The sequence below is a fragment of the Beta vulgaris genome, chromosome 2, assembly GCF_026745355.1.
Source record: "Beta vulgaris subsp. vulgaris cultivar EL10 chromosome 2, EL10.2, whole genome shotgun sequence".
Classification (NCBI taxonomy): Eukaryota; Viridiplantae; Streptophyta; class Magnoliopsida; order Caryophyllales; family Amaranthaceae; genus Beta; species Beta vulgaris.
The window spans coordinates 53,997,899-54,018,855 of NC_079203.1; the positions used below are offsets into that span (position 1 = coordinate 53,997,899).

The following is a 20,957-nucleotide window of genomic DNA, read 5'->3' on the forward strand; positions in this document are numbered from 1 at the left end:
TCCATCCATCCGTCATCCATCGGGTGAAACGGGTGGGTCGGGTGCTAAACGGGTGATGATATTTAGTATATTTTTAAAAGAAATTAGTGACATAATATAAAATAATTATATCAAACACATTCAATATAAGTAATTTACACGTAAAATTTAATAATTGGGTAATGAGTTGGATGTTAAACGGGTGATGGATCGGGTGACGGATGAAAAAATTCTCACCCACCACCCACTTTCCATCCATTTAAATTCGAGTTTTCATCCATTTAAAATATCGGATTAAGCGGGTGATGGATCATCCATCACCCATTTCCATCCTTAGTCAGTATGGATAAACAAAAAATACTATCCAATATTACTATACCATCTTTGTATCAGTACTTAGAACAAAATAAGACTTCTCCCTCTTTCTTCTCTCTCTATGCGCGAGGGAGAAAAAGTGCAAGTGCTCTTTCTCTCCCTCCTCCTCCAAACCCCTCTGTTTGTTCTTTTCAAAATTTCTAGGGTTTCCGCCATTGTTAACGATTGAAGCTTAAATTAGTCTAATTAAAAATGGCGACTCAAGCAGGAAGTCAAGGGATAGACCCAGCAGTGTTGGACGACATTATCAGACGACTTTTGGAGGTTCGACTTGCTCGTCCTGGAAAACAAGTTCAGTTATCGGAGACGGAGATCCGGCAACTTTGCGTCGCTTCTCGTGAAATCTTTATGCAACAACCTAATCTTCTCGAACTTCAAGCGCCTATTAAGATTTGCGGTAAACCCTCACTTTCCCCTCTTTTTAAATCTTTACAATTGATGTTATTTCAAGTTTATTTTTTCGTAAGTGTAGGGCATTGTGATTTTTTTATTGAAGAATCTGTAAATTAGTAGGTAGTTGGTGAATTTGATGTTTATATATTGAACAATGATGTGTTATTAACTTATTAGGTATGATTATGCTTATATGTTGATAAATGTTGGATTTTAATGGCGGATTTATTTAACTTTTTGGTGCATTGTGATTCAGAGGTGCTGGTTAGATTTGGGAGTGATTAAGGAACAGGTAGCTTTTGTTTGTTGATTTGGGTTTTCATGTTTGATGTTTTGTGTGATAAGATAATGTTATTTGCAATAATTACTGATAAGATATGGCGGAGGGTGCTGTTATTGGAGGGGTTTATGTGTATTGATGGTTAGGCATTCGGAAGGAGCTATTAATTCGGAAGGAGCAATTCTTGTAAAGGGGCTTGGATCACTTAGCTTACAGAGATGGCTCAAGTTTAGTGAAGGTGATGGTTCATACTCTGTGTAAAGCAGCAGAATGCTCTAATGGTGGAAGAAGTTAATTTTGTCACTGGGGCCCTATTGAACTTTTTGTACATGGTTCATTTGGTATGCATATTTCTTAATCTAGAAGATAAGTAGAGGATTTTAAGTTTGGCAAAGGTGTAACTTTGTATCCGTGCTAGTGGATTGGATTGTTTCACTTTTCTGCTAAGAATTCCATGCAGCCGGTGATCTTAATCAGCTTTAGTAATTCCACTAAGGACACTCTCAACTGCAATTATGAATTATTGCATACTGCAAAGACTTTTCACATCAGTTAAGGTTGCAAGGAGTAGATGGGCATTATTCGACCAATAGTGTAGTAGCATTGTGGAAAGAGAGATTGATGATTGGTTAAATATACATATATTACCTAATTTAGACAATCAAATGAGACACATCAAACTAGAAGGAGAATGGGCATTTTGGGATGGTGGGAATACAATAGATGATTTAGACGGTTATTTGTCCTATCCTTGTCATATAATAGCATGTAAAAGCATTTTCCATTGTATGTTTGTATTTATTTATGTAAGGTTGTTTAGAACACTTTGCAACACTAAGATATAAATTACTTCCTCTATTTCTTAATGCAGGCATCGTATTGGCAGACATGCTAATGCACAACATTGATCATTAATATCTTTAATAATATATTATAAATAATTAGAAAAATTTTATATTTGTGATAATATACATTGAGATTAACCTAATAACAATTAAAATAATGAATTTATCTTGACATATTAGCAATTAAATATGACCAAAGTTAATATCTAAGTAAAGTTGTATGATGCATCTATAAGATATTTAGGAAGTATATCACTCCTTATTTCTAAAAATGCATTCAACTAAATGTTTGCGGCCAGTTGTAACCATAGTCGATTGAACTATGCCAGTTACTATATCTCATGCTTCCCCTCCTAATCTACTTTTGGGTTGGGCGAATATATGGAGGAGTATATGTCCTTAGGAATATCTTGCATAACTTTCTCTATTTGAAAATGAAAAAGTGAATGGTAGTTTTTTTTAGACCTGGCAGGAATATATGTAGAACCTTTTCCGGGAGCTTCATTGGTGATCACCTTTTCAGCTAGCTAAGGAATGGGTTTACTAGGTTCCTTTGTTTGAGAAGAAACCTAAAATCTTTTAATACTTCCTCATCTCGGGTCTTAGAACGTTTAGGACTTGTACAAGAATTTTACTAGAAAAGATCAAAAGAACTTGTTACCTTTATAGTTCTGTGGTTTTCTTTGTTAGTTGCAACATTTGAATAGTGGTTACTATTCATCTACCAATTATATCCTGTATCTTTTCACCAATCTATAAGAAAAAAAATAGTTAAGTGAGATGTTGTTTGATTCGTCCTAATACATACTTTATTACTTTCATAGTATCAACTTTTTATAATTTTTCGTTATACATAATTAAAGATAGTAAGGATCAAAGTAATGCATTGGATAGCGTGTAAACATGAAATGTTGCAACTAATAAAAACCAGAGGATGTATTTGTTATTGCCTTCGTTTCGGGCCTTTTGGGAGTCTAGATGAGGGGACAAGGGGCAGGCAGGTTGGAAGGATTCTTTTTTTTTTACTGACGGTAAACCGCTAAGTCTTTGCCTATAGTTAAGCTGGGTGATGCCATAAGATCTCTGATTCGGAACTAGTTTTTTGTTCTTTTGACCTAATTATCATTTTTCATGCAATTTTGAGTTTTAGACTATATTGGTATATCCCTTCATTGTTGTAAATTAAAATAGAATTGTTCTGATATGGAATTTGTTGGAAGAGTGCTGCTTGTCTGTCTGGTATTTCTTTTACAGTTCTTCTAGTTTACTTCGAATTTGGAAAAGCAGTTTTTGAGGAGACGTCTTACTTGCTCTGTTTCAGGTGATATTCATGGGCAGTATAGCGATTTGTTAAGGCTTTTTGAGTATGGTGGTTTCCCTCCTCAAGCAAATTATTTATTTCTGGGGGACTATGTTGATCGTGGAAGGCAAAGTCTTGAGACAATATGTCTTCTACTGGCCTACAAGATTAAGTATCCTGAGAACTTTTTTCTTCTCAGAGGAAATCATGAGTGTGCTTCTATTAATCGGATATATGGATTTTATGATGAATGCAAGAGACGGTTTAATGTGAGACTTTGGAAGACCTTTACAGATTGCTTCAATTGTCTTCCTGTTTCCGCTTTAGTAGATGATAAAATACTGTGCATGCATGGTGGACTTTCTCCAGACTTGCAAAACATGGACCAAATTAGAAGCTTACCTCGCCCTGTTGCTGTCCCTGATACTGGTCTGCTTTGTGATTTGCTCTGGGCAGACCCTGGTCATGATGTTAAGGGATGGGCGATGAATGATAGAGGAGTTTCTTACACCTTTGGTGCTGATAAGGTATCAGAATTTTTGTCAAAGCATGATTTGGACCTGGTTTGCCGTGCACATCAGGTTAGTGGCCTTCCTATTTAGCTATATCGCTCAGTTTTTTGAGAGTTGAATCACTCTGTTTTGCTAAAATCTTTTTCTTGTTTTAGGTGGTGGAGGATGGCTATGAATTCTTTGCAGATAGGCAGTTGGTTACTATATTCTCAGCCCCAAACTACTGTGGTGAATTTGATAATGCTGGAGCAATGATGAGTGTCGATGAGAACCTTATGTGCTCTTTCCAGATCCTCAAGCCAGCAGAGAAGAAAAACAAATTTTTGATGTCGACGAAAATGTGACTGTTGCTTTATCATGGTACCTTGGGTCTGAGAGGTTAGGTGTGTCTCTCTTGCTTTACCCTCAGCTGGTGATTTTTAGGATCTCGTTTTATATGCCGCTTTTTCTTTTCTTTTTTTACTGATTCTGTAGATTATTCTATCATCTAGGCATTATATAAGTGATTTCCCTTCTTTCCTGCTTTGCTTTAAAAAATCAGGTGCTGGTACTTGATATCAAATTATCAATGTGTGTAGGTTGCTATTTATGCTGTAAGAATTTAGATTCATGTGGATGCAAAATCCCCCCCCCCCCTCCTTAGAACGCACTTATTTTGAAATTTGAAGATATTTGACGTTATGTACGTAAACTTTTTTTCCTGGTAAGACTTCTATTGTGCGACACACATGTTAAATGGCTCTATCTGGCTCCAAAGCTGACAACTTGTTGATTATGTTTCTAGATGAGGTTTTTTTTCCGCATAGAAAGGTTTCAGGAACAATAAATTGATAAGTTTGTAAATGGCCAAGAAGTTTGAATATGGACCGATAAAAATGTATATAAAAAGATAATATGTCAGTACTCAGTACCGCAGGAAAAATAATCTGTCAGTAGTATATCATAGTTGTCTGAGTTTCAAAAAGATAATATGAGGTATTGGGAATTTAGGACCCAAATAGTGAAACAAACTATAAACTGATACTTAGTTGCATTTTCTCCCATGCGGAAAGCTGCACCAGCTTTTCTCATTTTAAACTTTGCTGCAAGAATGTTGGCCGTGTTGGAAACAGTATATTCCCTCTGTTTGAAGTTTTTGAAAGATACTTGTTTATTCCTTATCAGAAGAAAGCATGTGAAAATTTAGGAGTCTAGAGCCATAGCCATCTCTACCAGTCTATCTCCTATTTGTTTGGTCAATTGTTTCTTTTTTGAATCCTCACCTCAACACCTTCATTCTTTTGGTCTATGTGATCTTGCAAGTTCAGATTACAACTGTCCTTTGGTTTTATGACTGAAAACATACATAGAATTCCTGGCTTTGCTGAAGGTGGAACTTAAAGTTCCTATCATCGAAATAATGCTGTTGCAGATGATGCGTGGAAGTAGGTTCCAAGTTTCTGGTAAACTAGCATTTGATTCCTCCGTCTAATCATGTATGGAACCATTGGCACTCTGTAGCCAATATAACCAATGGCAAATGAGGACTTTAGAAGAGCAAGTCTAGGATATAGCTCTTGGAGAAAGATTGAAGCATGCATTAAGTAATACTTCCTCCATTTCTAAATACATTCAACATTTCCAGCCTACACGCTTTTCAATGCACTAAATTGTTCCTTAATATCTTTTGTTATATAACTAAAAATTATAAAAAGTTGATATCATGGATGTATAATAAGACTATACTTCACTCTATACTTTCTTATACATCTGTGAAAGAATGGGGATAACCTTAGTAGATTAATACTAGTCACTATGCAAATGTTGCATGTATTTGGAAAAGGAGGAAGTACATACTTCATGAAAATTTTGTTGCGCACAACTTGGCTATATACGTGAAATTAACAGCTCGTAGAACAGAAGTACAATTATGAATAGCGCAATGTGAAATTGATGAAAAGAAGAAAAGACATTATTTATGTAGTTTTGTAAATTGATAAGAGCACTAAGTGCTCTTCCATTCTTATTTTTTTTTCAAGCTTTGTGTTGTATGGAGTCAAATTCTCATATTTTCTGTTACTTTTCATCTGCGAGCCATCATGTATGCAGATGGGTGAATGACCCATATGAAAGGGAGTATGAATGCTAACGTGGGATTATGCAGTGAAATAGGAATAAAAGAAGTGAGAGGTCTATATGTTATTGAAAGATGAATAGATATTGGAAAAACAAATGAAGAGATCTGCATTTGCATCACATTAATTGCTAGCTGATTGTTTTCTACATTAACTTGCTGAATGAATCTGCTTAAAACTTTTGAGCTACAAAAATGTATATTGCTTTGAAGGTTCATCTGTACTGCCTCTATGGAAAAGCTTTTGAAGTCATCCTCACCTTTTATTGCATTTTTTTCGTCACATTTTGTGCATGAAACTTAGTCAAGAATGTACTGTGACTGTAATAGTGAACCAAAATTACGCACTTGACATGGTAACTGGATACTTTGCTCAATGGCAAATGTTTGATGGATCATGCTGAATACTCGATCAAGTATTCATGAATTTGCAATCTTGAGTTGTATTAACATACCTTGATGTAACTTCAGAAAATCAATAATGAGCTTGTATCTCATCTGTTATTGATCGATTTTGGTTTGATATTGTTCTTAAAAATTTGATCTGAAAGTTGCCAGCTAATAATATGTATGTTGTAATTGTATCATTTGCTGAAACGCATTCCTCTGCTTTCTAGTTGATTGGAGAATGTACTTGACGCTGCCAGTAATAGACTTGCTGGTTATTGAGTAGAGACAAGTTCTACGTCTCCTCCTACGACTTCGTTATCCATAGCTGTAGTTCGGTATGGCAGCCCCGAAATAATGAATTCTCGCTATGGCTCTTCTTTTCATTGCTCAATGGCGCCGGGCGCCGATTAGTCGATTACGATGATTTAGTTTCATGTATATTTGTAGTACTCGCTCTTAGATCTATTTGTGGGTCATTGTATCAGTAAAGTAAAGCCCATTTTCACACTGAGCTTTTTAGTAGTTTGTACCTTTTCGTCATGTTGCAACAAGTGATCAAAAAAATGAAAAATCTTGTGTAAGTTGAGTTGGCCTGATAATTCAAGATCCCTGCGAATTCACAATTTCACATTAATGTGCACTGGGAGTTTAGTTTGAGTATTATGTTCTAGATCAATCATATATTGTGCATTTTCATAGAGTATATTACATCCGTTCTTTTTTAGTTGCAACGTTTGACAAATTGCACTATTCATGTTTTCTTATTTGACCACATTTATTGATTTATATGTTAAACAAAATATAGTCATGTGGGGTCTTGTTTGATTCGTTTCGATGTAAGCTTTCATAATATCAAATTTTTATAATTTTTACTTACATACAATTAGAGATAAAACGATTTGAAATTGTACATTGGCAAGCGTGAAAGTCAAAACGTTGCAACTAAATAAAAAACAGAGGTAGTATTTTCCAATGGTGTTATATTTTGAACTTAAAATTATGTTGGTGTAGTTGGAGATTGAAGAACATCTCTTCTGAAATTTATCAGTAATTTGTCTCAAGGCTGGCAATTTTTTTAAAAAGATTATTTTTATGCTCTTCAAATGCCATGAAGACCAAATAATAATGCACAAATTATTAGAATATGCAGTTTAATTTTAACATAAAATTAGACGAATTTCAAATTGAATTTTTCTAAAAAGCCCGTTCCATTACATTCTAATCCATCATCATCCTAATTATCCCTTCTCTTCTTTTTTTTTTCTTGATTATCGAATTATAATAAATAATTTCAAAAAAAATAACTCGGTAGTTTTACCGGAGGGATTAAACTAGTCACTAAATGGATTAAACTAGTCCCCTCAAAAAAAAAAAAAAAATGGATTAAACTAGTCATTGAATTGATTAAAGAATGTCATTACTGAATAGACTAAACTGGTCATGAAATAGATTAATTTGGTCTCTAAATAGATTAAACTAGTCACTATATTAAAAAAAGGTGGCATGTTCTCCTCTTAATATTGGGCTTGGACCGTACTTAATTTTAAGTTAAAATTAAACAATCTCTTACAAGACTAACGGATAATAATGCCATGGGACTCCTTTTGTCCATTATACCGATTTGCATATGAATTTAGTATGGTTGAGGGAGGTATGTAAAAGAACAAACACTATCCAACATATTAGTGCAATCTATAAGTTACAAAGTGCTACTACCAGATAGTGGATTTCTGCAAAAGATACACTTGAATCTAAAAGAAAGCTTCCAAGTAATGCCTAATGGGTAGATTTGCAAATGCGTATGCGTAAGTATTTATTCGGACATACCGAAAATGGAACATAAACAGGAACACTAGCTATGGAACATAAACAAGATCAGTAAGAATTCTTACAACCCATTCTGTTCCTATCTTCTCTTTGGCATTTCAGAAAATAACTATGCTAAGTGACCAAAAAATCCCAGAAACTGTTTGCTGGCTCTACTCGCTTCATAGCAAGATATTTGGTGGCATCAAGTGGCTTCTCTTGCGAAGTCCATCTTCATCCATCAACGATGGATACACAATTAATAAAAGATGGCCAAGCTATGATATATAGGCTGCTCTTGAAGTGTAAGAATTTTCGCACCGTTGATGGCTTCCTTAAACTGGAGATCGAAAGAGAACTTGATTCTGATCTATACGAATGCAAAAATCACTGTAGATACTCATCCATGTTTCATTTCCTTATTAATCTTAAAACGTCTCCTATCAAATGCAGGGAACCCGTGACAAGGACCTAAAAGATTTCAACAAACTCATAATCGTTAAACGTTCTGATACCAGGGATTATAGGTGCCGCTATTACTAAGGAAGATGCTTTACCTGAACACGAACAGACTGATTTTGCCGGGCATTGTCCCGCAGCCATTTGATGGCCAAGGGAAGAGTTGGAAAGACTTTGCTGCTTGTACCACTGATAATGCCCTTCTCTAATTCATCTTGTGCTTCTTCAGAACTGGTTTCTGTATCCTTGGCATACCCACCTACAGCTGAATTAATACACATACATAAAACTCATAATCAAGCCGAATCTATTTGGTTCGACAAGCTTAGTTTTGCATTGTTCAAACTATCTTGCTCACAATATATAGCAAATTATATTTCGAGGGCTTTCTAAATTATCTCTATTATATAAGGGAAGCAGGAGGAGGACACCAAAAATGATAAATCCTTTTATACCCTTAAGTAATAAAATACAAATTCACCCTCTTTTACCATTATACCCTCAATTAACAAAATATTTACATCATTCTTGATTTATTGGTTTTCAATAAACAGAAGAAAAATATACAATGAACTTTATGAACAATTTTTCGTATATATTATTACGCAATTAATCTTTTGTTTGTTTTCGCACGCATCGCGTGCATACAAGACTAGTCAATGTAATGTGCACACCACAGTGGCATTTAATGTAATTTTGGGAGAAGGTAGTAGAAAAATGTGCGTTGTTTGAGACTCCTTCCTGAAAATTACAAACAATTGCCTCTGATATGCACTGTTTTCATATTGCAATGATAATATAGTACTTTCTCTGTTTCAAGGTTCAAAGAAATGTACCTAAGAACCTAACAAAGGTTATTTAGAAGTCTTTGGTTCAATAAAACATAAGGGAAAGCAAGAGCCAAAATCAGACACTCCGTGAAGGATGTGAGGGATGACCATACCTTTATCTGCAATAACAAGACTTTCCCATACTCTTTGAAGAGTCAACTGCCATGATAAATCAACTCGTTTTGCCGGTTGTGGAACATTAGTGATAACCTTGTTATACACTGATATATTTGGAACAAAGAGAGCCTGTTTAAATTGCACTCCTGATCATCAATATATAAATTTCAGCGGTGATACATTAATTCAAGCAGAATAAATAAGTTCAAAGATCAAACGCACAAATGGGTAGAAATAATTCCAGGAATCAATCTGTGACATTGTAAACCGGTCTATTAGAAAGCCACGTCACTGAATATAGTGATATAAACAAGGCATTGAGCAAATAGTACAATATCTTCAATCACTGTAAGAACTAAGAAGTCAGACACCAAATTCCAAACAAATCACTGGACAGGACATCAACTAACCTATAAAGGCCATTTTCCTCAATCTAGGCGATGTAACAAGCTTAAATAGCAATTAGAAATGCCATTATTTCTTCCCTATATTATCTAATAAGATTTTCCAATGTAAGTACTCTTGCAGGCAATTAAATCTCAGCATGTTAGATGAAGGATCACAAAATGTACTGTGTAACATATGCTAGGAAATATAGCAACTAAATTGACAAGGGACTTGCTCGAAATTTTACCATGACTTGCACAAGCTTTCATTAAACGTGGTAGAAGCAACTGGGGATCCCGTACAGACATACAATTGAAGAGCAATATCTGCACGTTCATCAATAGCAGATTAGTTTTTGCAGATTTCTTTTGGTGAGTATGGATATGACTAAAGATACTAGCAGAATTCTCAAATCTAATGTCACACATCTTTTATATCTTTTACCCCCCCCCCCCCACCCCCACCCTCTCTTAAAAAGTAAGAAGAGCACATAGCAATAAGCTATCATACATAATTGAGCTTAATATCTGGTTATATAACTAAATTTCTATATAAATGAGGGAGGTTTGCCACATATTAAGGAACAGCCTACTTGGTAGTCAAACAACCCAAAGTGTGGCCGAATATGAGACAAAGGGGGGGGGGGGGTTCCCAACTGATTTTCCATGTATATTTTATCCTATGTTACAAGTCGCACTAGTTGCAATAACTCCTTAATTATAACTTGATCCTTGGGCTAGAGGTGAATGGGAGGTTAGGCAACAAATTTGTACAAGGGAACAAATGCTGTTAACGAGAGAAACAATAGAATACAATGGAAGAAAATAGTGTTGTCATGTCGATGGGCCCTTATCCAACTCCTGATCATATTTTAGGTTTATTTACATCATACATATCTTCATATGCCAAAAAGTCACTTGTACTTTTTCTAGTTTATAACAATGTAGCACACCCCCATCGTCATGTATACAATTTGATAATTGGGCTAAGTCTGGTTAATAAGAGTCACAAAAGCGGAAGCCAATAGGGCAGGTCCAATAAGTTAGAGGTGGATTTGAACTTAGGACCGGAAGGTGGAAGAGCTTGTAGCTTAATCTTAACAGCATTAGGTGAAGACCTCTTTGGTTGGCATTGGACAGATATATGATCATTCAGCATTTATTTTTTTCGAAAAGTTTTCTGTACCTAAACCACATGATCTCTTGTGGATTGTACAATGACTTAGGGAGGGCTTTCCTCATAGAAAAACACATGTTCAACTTTTATTTGTCATTTTCAATAATTGCACAACTAAAGAAAATTTACTCAACAAACTATAATTTACACCGATTACCTGAGTTGAACACGTCTTTGTAGCAGAATTGTGAAAACCGCGTGCCATATCAAAAGAAATACTTGAATTATCAGGAAGTGAATGCTCTGCATAGTTCACTAGCTTCTCGTCATCTTTAATGACATGCGAAAACCATCTTCCACAGACTTCCATGCTTTCAGGACTGTGAGCTCCATCCATATAGAACACCAAATCTCCAGGTCCTTGAGTGTTGATATATTGATCAGGGACAATCTGGGCTCTTCCCTGAAGACTAGCGGTTGTCAACCCTTTGATGAACTGCTCGGGTAAGGAGCTCTGATACACAGCAACAGGAGAAGATTTACTCAGTGCTGAAGAGGGATGTAACCATGAGTACCAATATCCATGATATAAACAGACATACATTGTTTATATGGTAGGAAACTTCAACATGTCCAGTCCTTTGAAGCCATGAAGAGCATAATGCCACTGCAAGGCCAGCATTTACAAATTGATGCTCACCACCAAGACCAAGTTGCGAGCCATTTAGCATGTTAGGGTTTAATGGTGACGTTACTTGAAGAGTTACCTGCAATCACCAACATTTGCAGAACTGCCTTAAACATATAATACCTTTTAACTGTCAGGCACAAGATGCAGTAACTGGGTTCAAAGCTTTACAGGAATATTGTACTCAATACCAAATTACAGAAGGATTTATCTTCTAGAAAACATGCAATTTAGATCAACCTTTACAGAGATGCTGAGACAATGATTGTTGTCTAGGAGAACCAAATTCTTGGAACTACTGGAGTTCACCTACTTGATTAACATAGGATACGAATAGTCCCCAAGACACTAGGTAAAAGTCTTGACTCACATTCAATTTTGAGGCATTCTCTTCAAGTGCAGACATTGCTTCCTCAGGCTGCGGCACAGTAAAAGCGGGAATACCGTCCTGAAATGAAAGCTCAAAGTAATCACATCAAAGCATTGTATACCCCATCTCCAACCTCCCAGAAATAGAAGTCTTCAAAAAACTCCTCCCAACTCAAGTAGCCTCAAAGTTAAAACAGATATATCCAGTTTTAGAATGAGATGAGGGACCTTGAAGATGCCGGCTTTCTCTCCAGCAATTTGTCCAAGAGTGTTCCCTACAACAAAATCAAACAAGAGGGATTTCAAAAAGAAGTGAAGTATGCAAAAAATGATAAACATCGAAAAAAGAATGATGACCAATGAAATAGATTTATCAAGCAAACTCATTGAAACAGCAGCAGTTAAATGTAGATCCCACCACAATCATGGTCTAGGATTGTAGGAAGATAAAATGCAGGGATTCTTATTTCTTACAATTGAAAAGCAAGAATCAAGCAGGTCACTTATTGAAATAAAATTCACATAAATGTTTACGACCAATATTTACTAGTGCCGTCTTTAACCAAACAAAAGAATTGGGAGATCATATCCACTATATTGTCTTGACCTCAATGTGGGACAATCTTCAATCCTTCCTCAGAAGGCGTGTCAACTAAAGTCAACACATTTTTATTTTACTAGACATCAAAAGGTAAGTTTAAGGACAAAGTTGAAAGATTTTTTTAAAAAAAAAAAATCAATGTGCTTTTGAACTTTTTAAGTTCCTTGCCAAAACTATTAAAATTGTAAATTATAGCTAAATTAACGTTTATGCTAGCTCACGTTACAAGCTAAACGCAAATAACAAATGGTAGTGACCCCTTTTACAGTCAAATAATGAAAATGAAAATAAAAATGAACCCTTTTGGAGATATGAATACAGAGACTAAGTAGATAAACATTCAAGAAGAAATACAAAACCAAATTACCACTTCACCATTCTCACCACGCTTCACTTCTACTTCCCCCATCCCCCAACCCATCCACCATAAAAGCAATATTTTATAATTTATCCTTGACATATTGTGTGCATCCTGCATGCCCCCTTGCATGTATGGATATTAGGCCGAATTAAAATCCTACACTAGTTACAAAATATTTCCTCCATCTCTTTTTAATCTACACATTTTCCTTGTTTGGTTGTCTTTTTAATCTACACAGTTTCACCTTATCTAAAAAATGGTAACTTTTTTCCATCATCTTTCTCCACCTTTCAACCTATCTCTACACTCAGACACTTTCTCTCTCAAATATTTTAGGGAAATTCCATTTGGTACCATCGTACTTTGTACTTTTCCATTTGGTACCAAAATTCTTTTTTGGATTCTACAAGCTACCATTATAGTTTGAACTTTTTCTCCACCATAACATTCCGTTAAATAAAACATTACTTTTGGATTAAATAAGGTCAATAGTTTGCCTCGTTTATGTGTCTTCTGCATCGAGAATAGTTCAACTAAGGTTTGGGAGTCATTTTGGCTCTTATGGGTCAAAATTGAAGTCAAAATTGGTAAAAAACGACTAGAACCTTGTTTTATGTGTCATGAAAAACCTACTTGTTTTTTGCACCAAATTGGACCTTAAATTTTGTGGTTAAGGAAAAAAATGACTTCAAAAACCTAAAATGCGCAAAATTAGACAAACCTCTAACCCTTATTAACCCCCAAACTAATTTTTTGTTTAACATAATGTTACCGTAAAGAATAAGTTTAGCATAATTCCCTTCAAGTTTCCCTTTAGATCTCAAAATAATTAGTTAAATTCCTACTCCATGTCTGCATATAAGTTAGTTGTTCAAAAGATACTATAGATGACCTCATGTCCCCATCAAACACCCAAGCACCGAAATAATCCCTTCCAAAACTTAGCCTGACACTAATTTTAGCACAACTTCCATATTACATTAGAAAAAAAAAAAAACCTTTCTCGAGAGCAATTTATCTCAGTCCAATGATTCTGTCTTGTCGAAGGTTCTGCTAGCTGCTTGCTAGGCTCCTACTTCAATTGTAATTTCTTGCTGGTCCATATAAGGATCTTGGGTATGATTTGTAGCATCCATAGATCACAGTCATTTCTTGAGAGGATTTAGGTCCTTATTTTCATCTATGATGCATATAACCTATATAAATGTGTCTTAGGCATCAAAATAAAGGTTGATTAGTAACCAGAGGAGACTTCTAAAATTCTTCTCATAATTCCATCCTCTGCTTGCAAGGGTCTCCTTATAAGAATTTTGAACATTATCCCTGGCAATCAATCTGGCAATCCCTGTCTAGAGTTATCTATGGGCCTGTTGGGTTTATTGGTGAACAGGAGAGACTTCCATCCAAAATGTATAGGCTAGCAAGAGTCCTACTGGATGAGTTAGTAGCCTTTAAAATAGACTTCAAGAAGCAAATCATGGGCTATGCCTATGCCTAATACAAACTTAATCAACCCATATTCTTGGAAAGCGAAAGAGACTTCCAGAGATTTGTCCTAAAATCTTCCCATACAAAAAGTATGATAATAGTGTTTGTGGCCTTTACCAACAGCAGTTAAGGTTGTCTTGTCTGTAATGACATCTATTATCTCAAAGGTAATTGAGCTACTCAAGGAGCCTCTAACTTCCTTTTGAGATTTTCCATTAACGCATAGGAAGTCCTGATGTGTGTCATAGTTGCATAACAACTTTGCAGGGATATTTTGCTCCGTGTCAATGTGTCATACTGTCATCCATCTGACACGCTGGTTATATTAACCAGTCCACAGATGACACTGAGCTACCTGTTTGTGCACCATGTTACTCTGTGCAAGTCAACATACACACAAAGTTTTCAAAGACAAGTATGATTCTTGAACTGGTGTTAGGTATATAAGACGATTACTGACCAAGAATTTCCATGTGATCATACCCTAAAGAGGATATACCACAAACAATTGGTGCTTGTACCTGAAAAATGAGTGCATGGATAATCAGATTCCGTAGCCACCACAAAAAATCATATTCAATAAGAGGAATGAAGCGTAAAACGTACCACGTTTGTTGCATCAAATCTTCCACCCAGTCCAACCTCCATGATAGCTACGTCGACCTGCAAATTTCAGCTTGTATTTTCAGATATATTTAGTTGTTCAGCTATCAAGATATCAAGATAGAAATTTAACAAAGAAAACCAGAAGCCTGATAGCATGGTCAGTAGAAGCAAGAGAAAGAGATAAAGATTAGATAATATGTCATAACCAACCTGCTCTGCAGAAAATATCTTGAAAGCAAGCAGAGCTAAGAAGCGAAAATAAGTAGGCATTGGTATATCATCAGTGGCTTTTTCCTACATATAATAAACAAAGAAACTGCATCAAGAGTGAAGAGACAGCACATCATCATGAACCAATACCTAAAGAGTAAAGACAGTTTATGACTTTTCATACTCATGTAATTAGATATATAAAGTTCAACACTTCCAAAAAGTCAGAATTGCAATTAAATTCGATTCATGAAGTGCTTTGAAACAGATTAAGTTTGCAAAATGTTTCAATAACCAAATCGAAATTAGTTTATCCAACATTTACAAGAACAAGAGAATCATTGAATTACTTCCTATCTTGGGTTGCTTCACAATAATCTAACACTTCCTTTTTTGACAAATGGACCTTTTCTATCTATCTCCTCATTCCAAAGCAAAGACAAAGATCCCCTTCTCGTACTATCTCTCTTCTTTCCCTTAATAAGTGTGTCCAAACCAAGTGTTATATTTAATTTGAACTGAAGAGTAGCATTTAAGCAACTTTAACATATTATTTTGGTATTAAGTGATTAAGGTTTTAAAATATAAAAGCACATCGGGAGCTGTTCTAAGCGATGCTTAGGAAAGAGCAATAAATCTCAAAATTTAGAAGAAGTCCATAAGAGAAGTCATACCTTTAGCCTATCAAAACACCACCAGAAGTACGCCAAAAACTTTTCTTGACATATCTCAGCACTACAAAAGAGATCAATGCCTTATAAGTGATATATTCAGTGCTTAGTAATTAGAAAAAGCAAAAGACAAATAACAATAATAATTACTTAACAGAAAATAGACATGTTTCCCCTCCCCCAACTTCTCCATGAAACATTCTGGCCTCCAAAATTAAACTTCACTACATCAACCCCCAAGGTCGATATAGAACTATAGAAGGCTCCCCTTTGCCTCAGACCTACATAATTATCTAGTCTCACTAGTCACTGGCTCACTGCCCCCAGCATGAGAAAATAAATTATTACTAATAAAGCAATTCCCACAGCACCAACCCTATGATAACCAGAACCTTTTTCTCCCAAACTAACTTATCATAGACATGCCAAACAAGTAAACAACTCCTAGAACTGCTCAACTCCATCAATAATACTTCTTTCTCCACCTCTTTAGCTAATAAGGTCGTATTAAGAAGCAGTCAAGCTCCCATAGATACAAGCTGAGACAAAGAACATCCGAAAAATGAATAACTAAGATATGAACCCCACTAGAAGTCTTCGACAAATCAACACTCCTCTCATCTTCTTCATACTAATATAATGACATCATCAAGAAACATAAAAATATCCTTGAAATTTATCTCAAAATCAAGATTTGCTCTTCAAACCTGATCCCACAATATTCTCTCTAAACTTTACCAATGTTGACCAGCAATGAGGGTCCAGAAACCTCTTGCCCTCAATAATCTCTACCTAACCATAAAAGAAAGAAAAAACTGCCCCTCCTTAATTTAAGCAGCTTAGAGTGATTCCTGCCTCACCCCCTTCCCATTCGTAATTCCACATAACTATCAATTTCTTTCCACCAATATACTTCTCTATTAAGGATAAGCTCCTCCAAATTTCTTTTCTTCAGTTTAGTTCTATTTCTAAACGATACTTCTACTGTGAAAATTTCTCAATATCACTTTATTAAGCCCCTCAAAATCCCTGAAGAACCTCTCACACCAGCTTATCCGCACAGAACTTCTAGTTTATCATAAAACAAAATCAAAGCCAACCATAGACTTCACATCGCAATCCACTCTCAAGAACCTTATGTGATAAACAATGACAAAGGCCTCCAAATAAGATCCAGTATAAAAATAGCACTCACTATATAAAACGCACATGGAATAATAACAAAATAAAATAAGCCATGACAGATGTAAAAGAACTTGACAATATAAGGACTTTGGCATGGGATACAAAAGCTAGATTACATATAAAAAGGTTTTGATTCGCCCTATGCTTGCTGTGTCACAAAACATAAACATTAGCCAGATTACTCAGAATGGTACCAAGAATGGTTTATTCAAATTAGAACAAAGAACCCTTTAAGCTAACCCAAGTATTGCTCACCCATCTAATAGAAATCTTTCCCGAACATCAATTAGGTGGGGAGATGTAAATAATCCCGTGTGGAAGCCACAATTGCGTAATATGGATTCTGCAAAAACACATGTTGAACCCTGTGCACACGGAAAGGCAAATGAGACATTAAACTATATCCGTAACAACATTAGATCATAGTTTCTCCTTTTATGGTAGTTCATATCAGTGCCAAATTTGTTGTTGTGGTATTGAGGTCACTAAACTCTGAATACTGCACTAGTAGAATAATTGCTATTTCCAGGTTCCAACATAGTTGATCTGAGTGTTCAAAAATCCCTAACAAGGTGATTAAAAACACAATTTAGTTCTATTCTACACATGCTTTGATTTTCACACTTACAAACACATACTTTTGACCATTTTAATTATCAGTAAGTAAATTACAAAAAGTTAGTACTTCAAAAATTTATTAAGACAATTCAAACAAGATCATACATGACCATACTTTACTTGTGTATAAATCACAAACGAAGGTCTAGGTGAAGTATGTGATTTATTGCAAAAGTACAAACTCAATTAAATGCAATCTTCAAAGAAGTAGTTATAAAGTCTAGATAGGTAAGATAAGTAATTTTTACAGATGAATAAATTTGCAGCCACCATCAAGCCAATTGTAGTAATGTTCAACAACCGCACGAAATGCAGCATTATTGTAGAAGTTCAGATGACAAAATAGGTTAAAAAAATTGCATTGAAACCTAAACTAACCTAATTGGGGAATGGGGGGATTAGAAGCAAGAAAACATCCATATAAATGGAAGTGATCATTCAACAAAGGAGGATAAAAGTACCTTCCCTTTGGTGCCTGCCACATGAATAACCTTCAACTTAGAAATTGGTTCTTCCAACTCCAAAATCTGCAAAATCCCACCCAAATTCAATATACCATATTGGTCCAAAATACACAAAAATCATTAATTTGATGAAAAATACATAGTAATTAGTATTAGTATGACCTTAATATAATCAAAAAGCAAATCAAATCGATCTCCACTATTGCTCTTCTCAGCACGAGTTCGAGTTGTGATCAAAGAAGAAAGAGCACACATTGCCTCTTCATAAGGCGACACCTTAGAATCCAACAATCCATTACCACCCTCTACAAAACCCACAAAAAAAAACAGGGGAACTTTCATAAAAGTTAACCAAATTCAATCAAAGATTGCATTTTTAAGGGAACCCATATTAAAGTTGTTACATTTTTATGTTATACTGCATGTTTCTGGGCGAAATATTATTACCCAGATACAAATTTCATGAAACAATATGGTAACAAATACATTCAAAGAAAAACAAAAATGTTACCTGCTGACATGATTAATGAAGTTCAGGGTTTGAAACAAGATTAGTAAATAGTTCTATATTGGAAGAATTAGAAGGTATTTAGTGGGATGAATTAATGGAGGTTGGTGAGGAGAGAGAAATAGATCGATTGAGAAGAGATGAGATAGAGTGAGTGGGGTGCAAAAGTTTTTGCAAAGGAGTGAGCACGAAGAGTGGCAGCCGCAAGATTACAAGTTGCTTTCTTTCACCGCAAAATCTAAATTTTTTTGATTGAAAAAAATGACGAAATTTTGTGCACACAATTGTTGAAACTTCAAACTACCCTTAAAGTGGGAGAATGATGGAGAAATGTTTGTGGGATCTTAAGGGTTAGTAATTTTTATGAAAGAGATTGAGCCATTTAATATTAATTCCTGTCGGTTGGCTATAAAAAATAACTAGTTATTAGGTCCGGGCTATGCTTCGGGTAAGAAAATTTTCATTTATTAATATTGTACTTTGATATGATAGCACTAAATATAACTTAGTCTAGTGGTTAAAATTTTAGTACATGAACTTGAGGTCATGAGATCAAAACTTATATTATGCAATTTATGCATGCCTTTTAATATATTAGTATAGATTATACTTTTATTATATTACGTAGCAATGATAATTTTGAGTTGGTATTAGAAATAAAGAATTTTAACTATAGATGTGATTTTACAAACTAATAGTAACAATTTCACCTATTTTCTATACTTCGAAAATAATTTTAAGGGTTATGTTATATGGAAATAAATACACTACTTAAAATGGAAATAAGTTGTGAATTTATGGAAAATTTTTGCATCAACCGATGTAATAAATGATCAATTAATACAACTTATTTCCATTTTTAGCTTCTTATATACAGCCCTTAGGGCTGCATATAGCTTTTCCCTAATTTTAAAGCATTATATCAATCAAACTAGTTGTAGACTCACTTACTATCTCCAAGCAATTTATAACATTTTTTTCAAAATCCCCCTATTATTTGAGAAACAGCCAGATTATCCATTAAATTCTCCAAATTTCCAAATTACAAAAAGTACCACTAAAACATGTATTATTGCATATGTTCGATATTTTCTCGAGTAGTAAAATAGTTAATCAATGGACAAAGTGCCCACGAGTACATAGGGGTAAACTCTGCAGGATAGTGATTTTTCCCAATTTGTTCAGCATCAAAAAGCACTAGCTTAGCAAGGTGATGGGCTAGAGCATTGTCATCCCTTTTAACATGAGATCAAGTCATATAATTACAAGATCTATTGCATTGGTTGGGTATAACATATTGAAAATTCAAAATTCTCTTTTCTCACCCTCATCTTTCCCTTCGCACTCACTGCGAATAGTATATTCAAATGCAGGATAAAAAGTTTATTATCCTATAATACGTTATTAAAATTTATGTTTCTAAAAGCAATGCTATAATAATTATAAGTTAAAGACCTTACAAAAACTGATTTTCTTTATTAATTGTTTTTTCATGTTGAATTTTTTCTCTTGTACTAAATTGACATAATCCAACAATTTGAACTGGATAAAAGAGACTAGCTTATAGCGCGATAAGTACGATAACCTTGGAATTTTCAAGGAGACTTGAGGATAAGTGAATCAATTGAGCGCCCTTGGTACTAAAACCATTGTCTATCTCACTGACCTACATTTTTTCAAGCAAGGTGGGGGAGGGAGGCAATCGTATTTTTCATAGGATATCTCATTACTGATATCAACATTCTGAACTAGTCGTGGGTCTGGTGGCCTTGAGGTGGCTAGTAATAATGTTGGAGGTGATATTGTATTTTGAAAGACAAAGCGTATTTTTGACCTTGAATATAAGGATAGACAATAATAAAAGAAAGTCTTCGCTCTTAATAAATTTAACCTATTGATCTTATACTAGTGCCTTTTTTTGGTAAAGACATAAATAGATTTTTTTTTTTATCTATATGAGTCACGACTCACGAACGCAATACAAAGTACAAAAAAGAAGACCAAGATTCGAACATGTGACCTATCATTCACAACACCTCAATCTTAACCATTAGTCCAATACATCCTTGATATATGCCATGTTTGGTAATCAAATGATTTTTTCATTGGTTTTTGGCTTTTCAATTTGGTCAAACAGCCAAAAAAAAGTGTTTGGTTATTGGCTTTTTGGTTGGCTGAAAAGCTGGCTTTTAAGCCAAAATGAAAAAGCTGCATGGAGCAGCTTTTTGGATTGGCTCGTGACCCACAAACTCTCTAATAAACAGCCAACAGCCACAATTAATTTTG

General features: G+C 34.9%; 2 protein-coding genes across 4 annotated transcripts; one reads left to right on the forward strand and one right to left on the reverse strand.

Annotated features, from left to right (window-relative positions):
- Positions 1-380: 380 nt before the first annotated feature.
- LOC104904877 (serine/threonine-protein phosphatase PP1 isozyme 4) lies at positions 381-6,844 on the forward strand. 2 transcript variants are annotated; one of them, XM_019251814.3, is made up of 4 exons: positions 381-751; positions 3,194-3,753; positions 3,840-4,067; positions 6,415-6,844. In XM_019251814.3, exons 1-3 carry the CDS (start codon positions 547-549, stop codon positions 4,026-4,028), a joined length of 954 nt encoding a protein of 317 aa, XP_019107359.1. In that variant the 5' UTR covers positions 381-546; the 3' UTR covers positions 4,029-4,067; positions 6,415-6,844. The 2 variants fall into 2 exon arrangements, with proteins under 2 accessions (XP_019107359.1, XP_019107360.1); XM_019251815.3 differs by having other exon boundaries at positions 3,840-4,062.
- Positions 6,845-7,843: 999 nt separating this feature from the next.
- Positions 7,844-18,940, reverse strand: LOC104904867 (folylpolyglutamate synthase). Of its 2 annotated transcripts, XM_010693276.4 has the most exons (16): positions 18,675-18,940; positions 18,326-18,468; positions 18,161-18,226; positions 17,337-17,446; positions 15,900-15,960; positions 15,226-15,309; positions 15,016-15,072; positions 14,870-14,930; positions 12,188-12,234; positions 11,961-12,038; positions 11,505-11,669; positions 11,120-11,416; positions 10,034-10,112; positions 9,396-9,545; positions 8,551-8,717; positions 7,844-8,464 (listed from the first exon to the last, which is right to left on the reverse strand). In XM_010693276.4, the coding sequence occupies exons 1-16, from the start codon at positions 18,682-18,684 to the stop codon at positions 8,405-8,407; spliced, it is 1,635 nt and encodes a 544-aa protein (XP_010691578.2). In that variant the 5' UTR covers positions 18,685-18,940; the 3' UTR covers positions 7,844-8,404. The 2 variants fall into 2 exon arrangements, with proteins under 2 accessions (XP_010691578.2, XP_048495535.1); XM_048639578.2 differs by lacking the exons at positions 17,337-17,446; positions 18,675-18,940 and having other exon boundaries at positions 18,326-18,467.
- Between the last annotated feature and the right edge of the window lie 2,017 nt (positions 18,941-20,957).

Coding starts and splice junctions, on each gene's coding strand:
- LOC104904877 (XM_019251814.3), top strand. CDS start 547: ATGGCGACTCAAGCAGGAAGTCAAGGGATAGACCCAGCAGTGTTGGAC. Junction 752..3,193: donor AGCGCCTATTAAGATTTGCG/GTAAACCCTCAC, acceptor GCTCTGTTTCAG/GTGATATTCATGGGCAGTAT. Junction 3,754..3,839: donor TGGTTTGCCGTGCACATCAG/GTTAGTGGCCTT, acceptor TTCTTGTTTTAG/GTGGTGGAGGATGGCTATGA.
- LOC104904867 (XM_010693276.4), bottom strand. Junction 17,447..18,160: donor TGGCAGGCACCAAAGGGAAG/GTACTTTTATCC, acceptor CCGTGTGCACAG/GGTTCAACATGTGTTTTTGC. Junction 11,417..11,504: donor TTTCCTACCATATAAACAAT/GTATGTCTGTTT, acceptor GCTGTGTATCAG/AGCTCCTTACCCGAGCAGTT.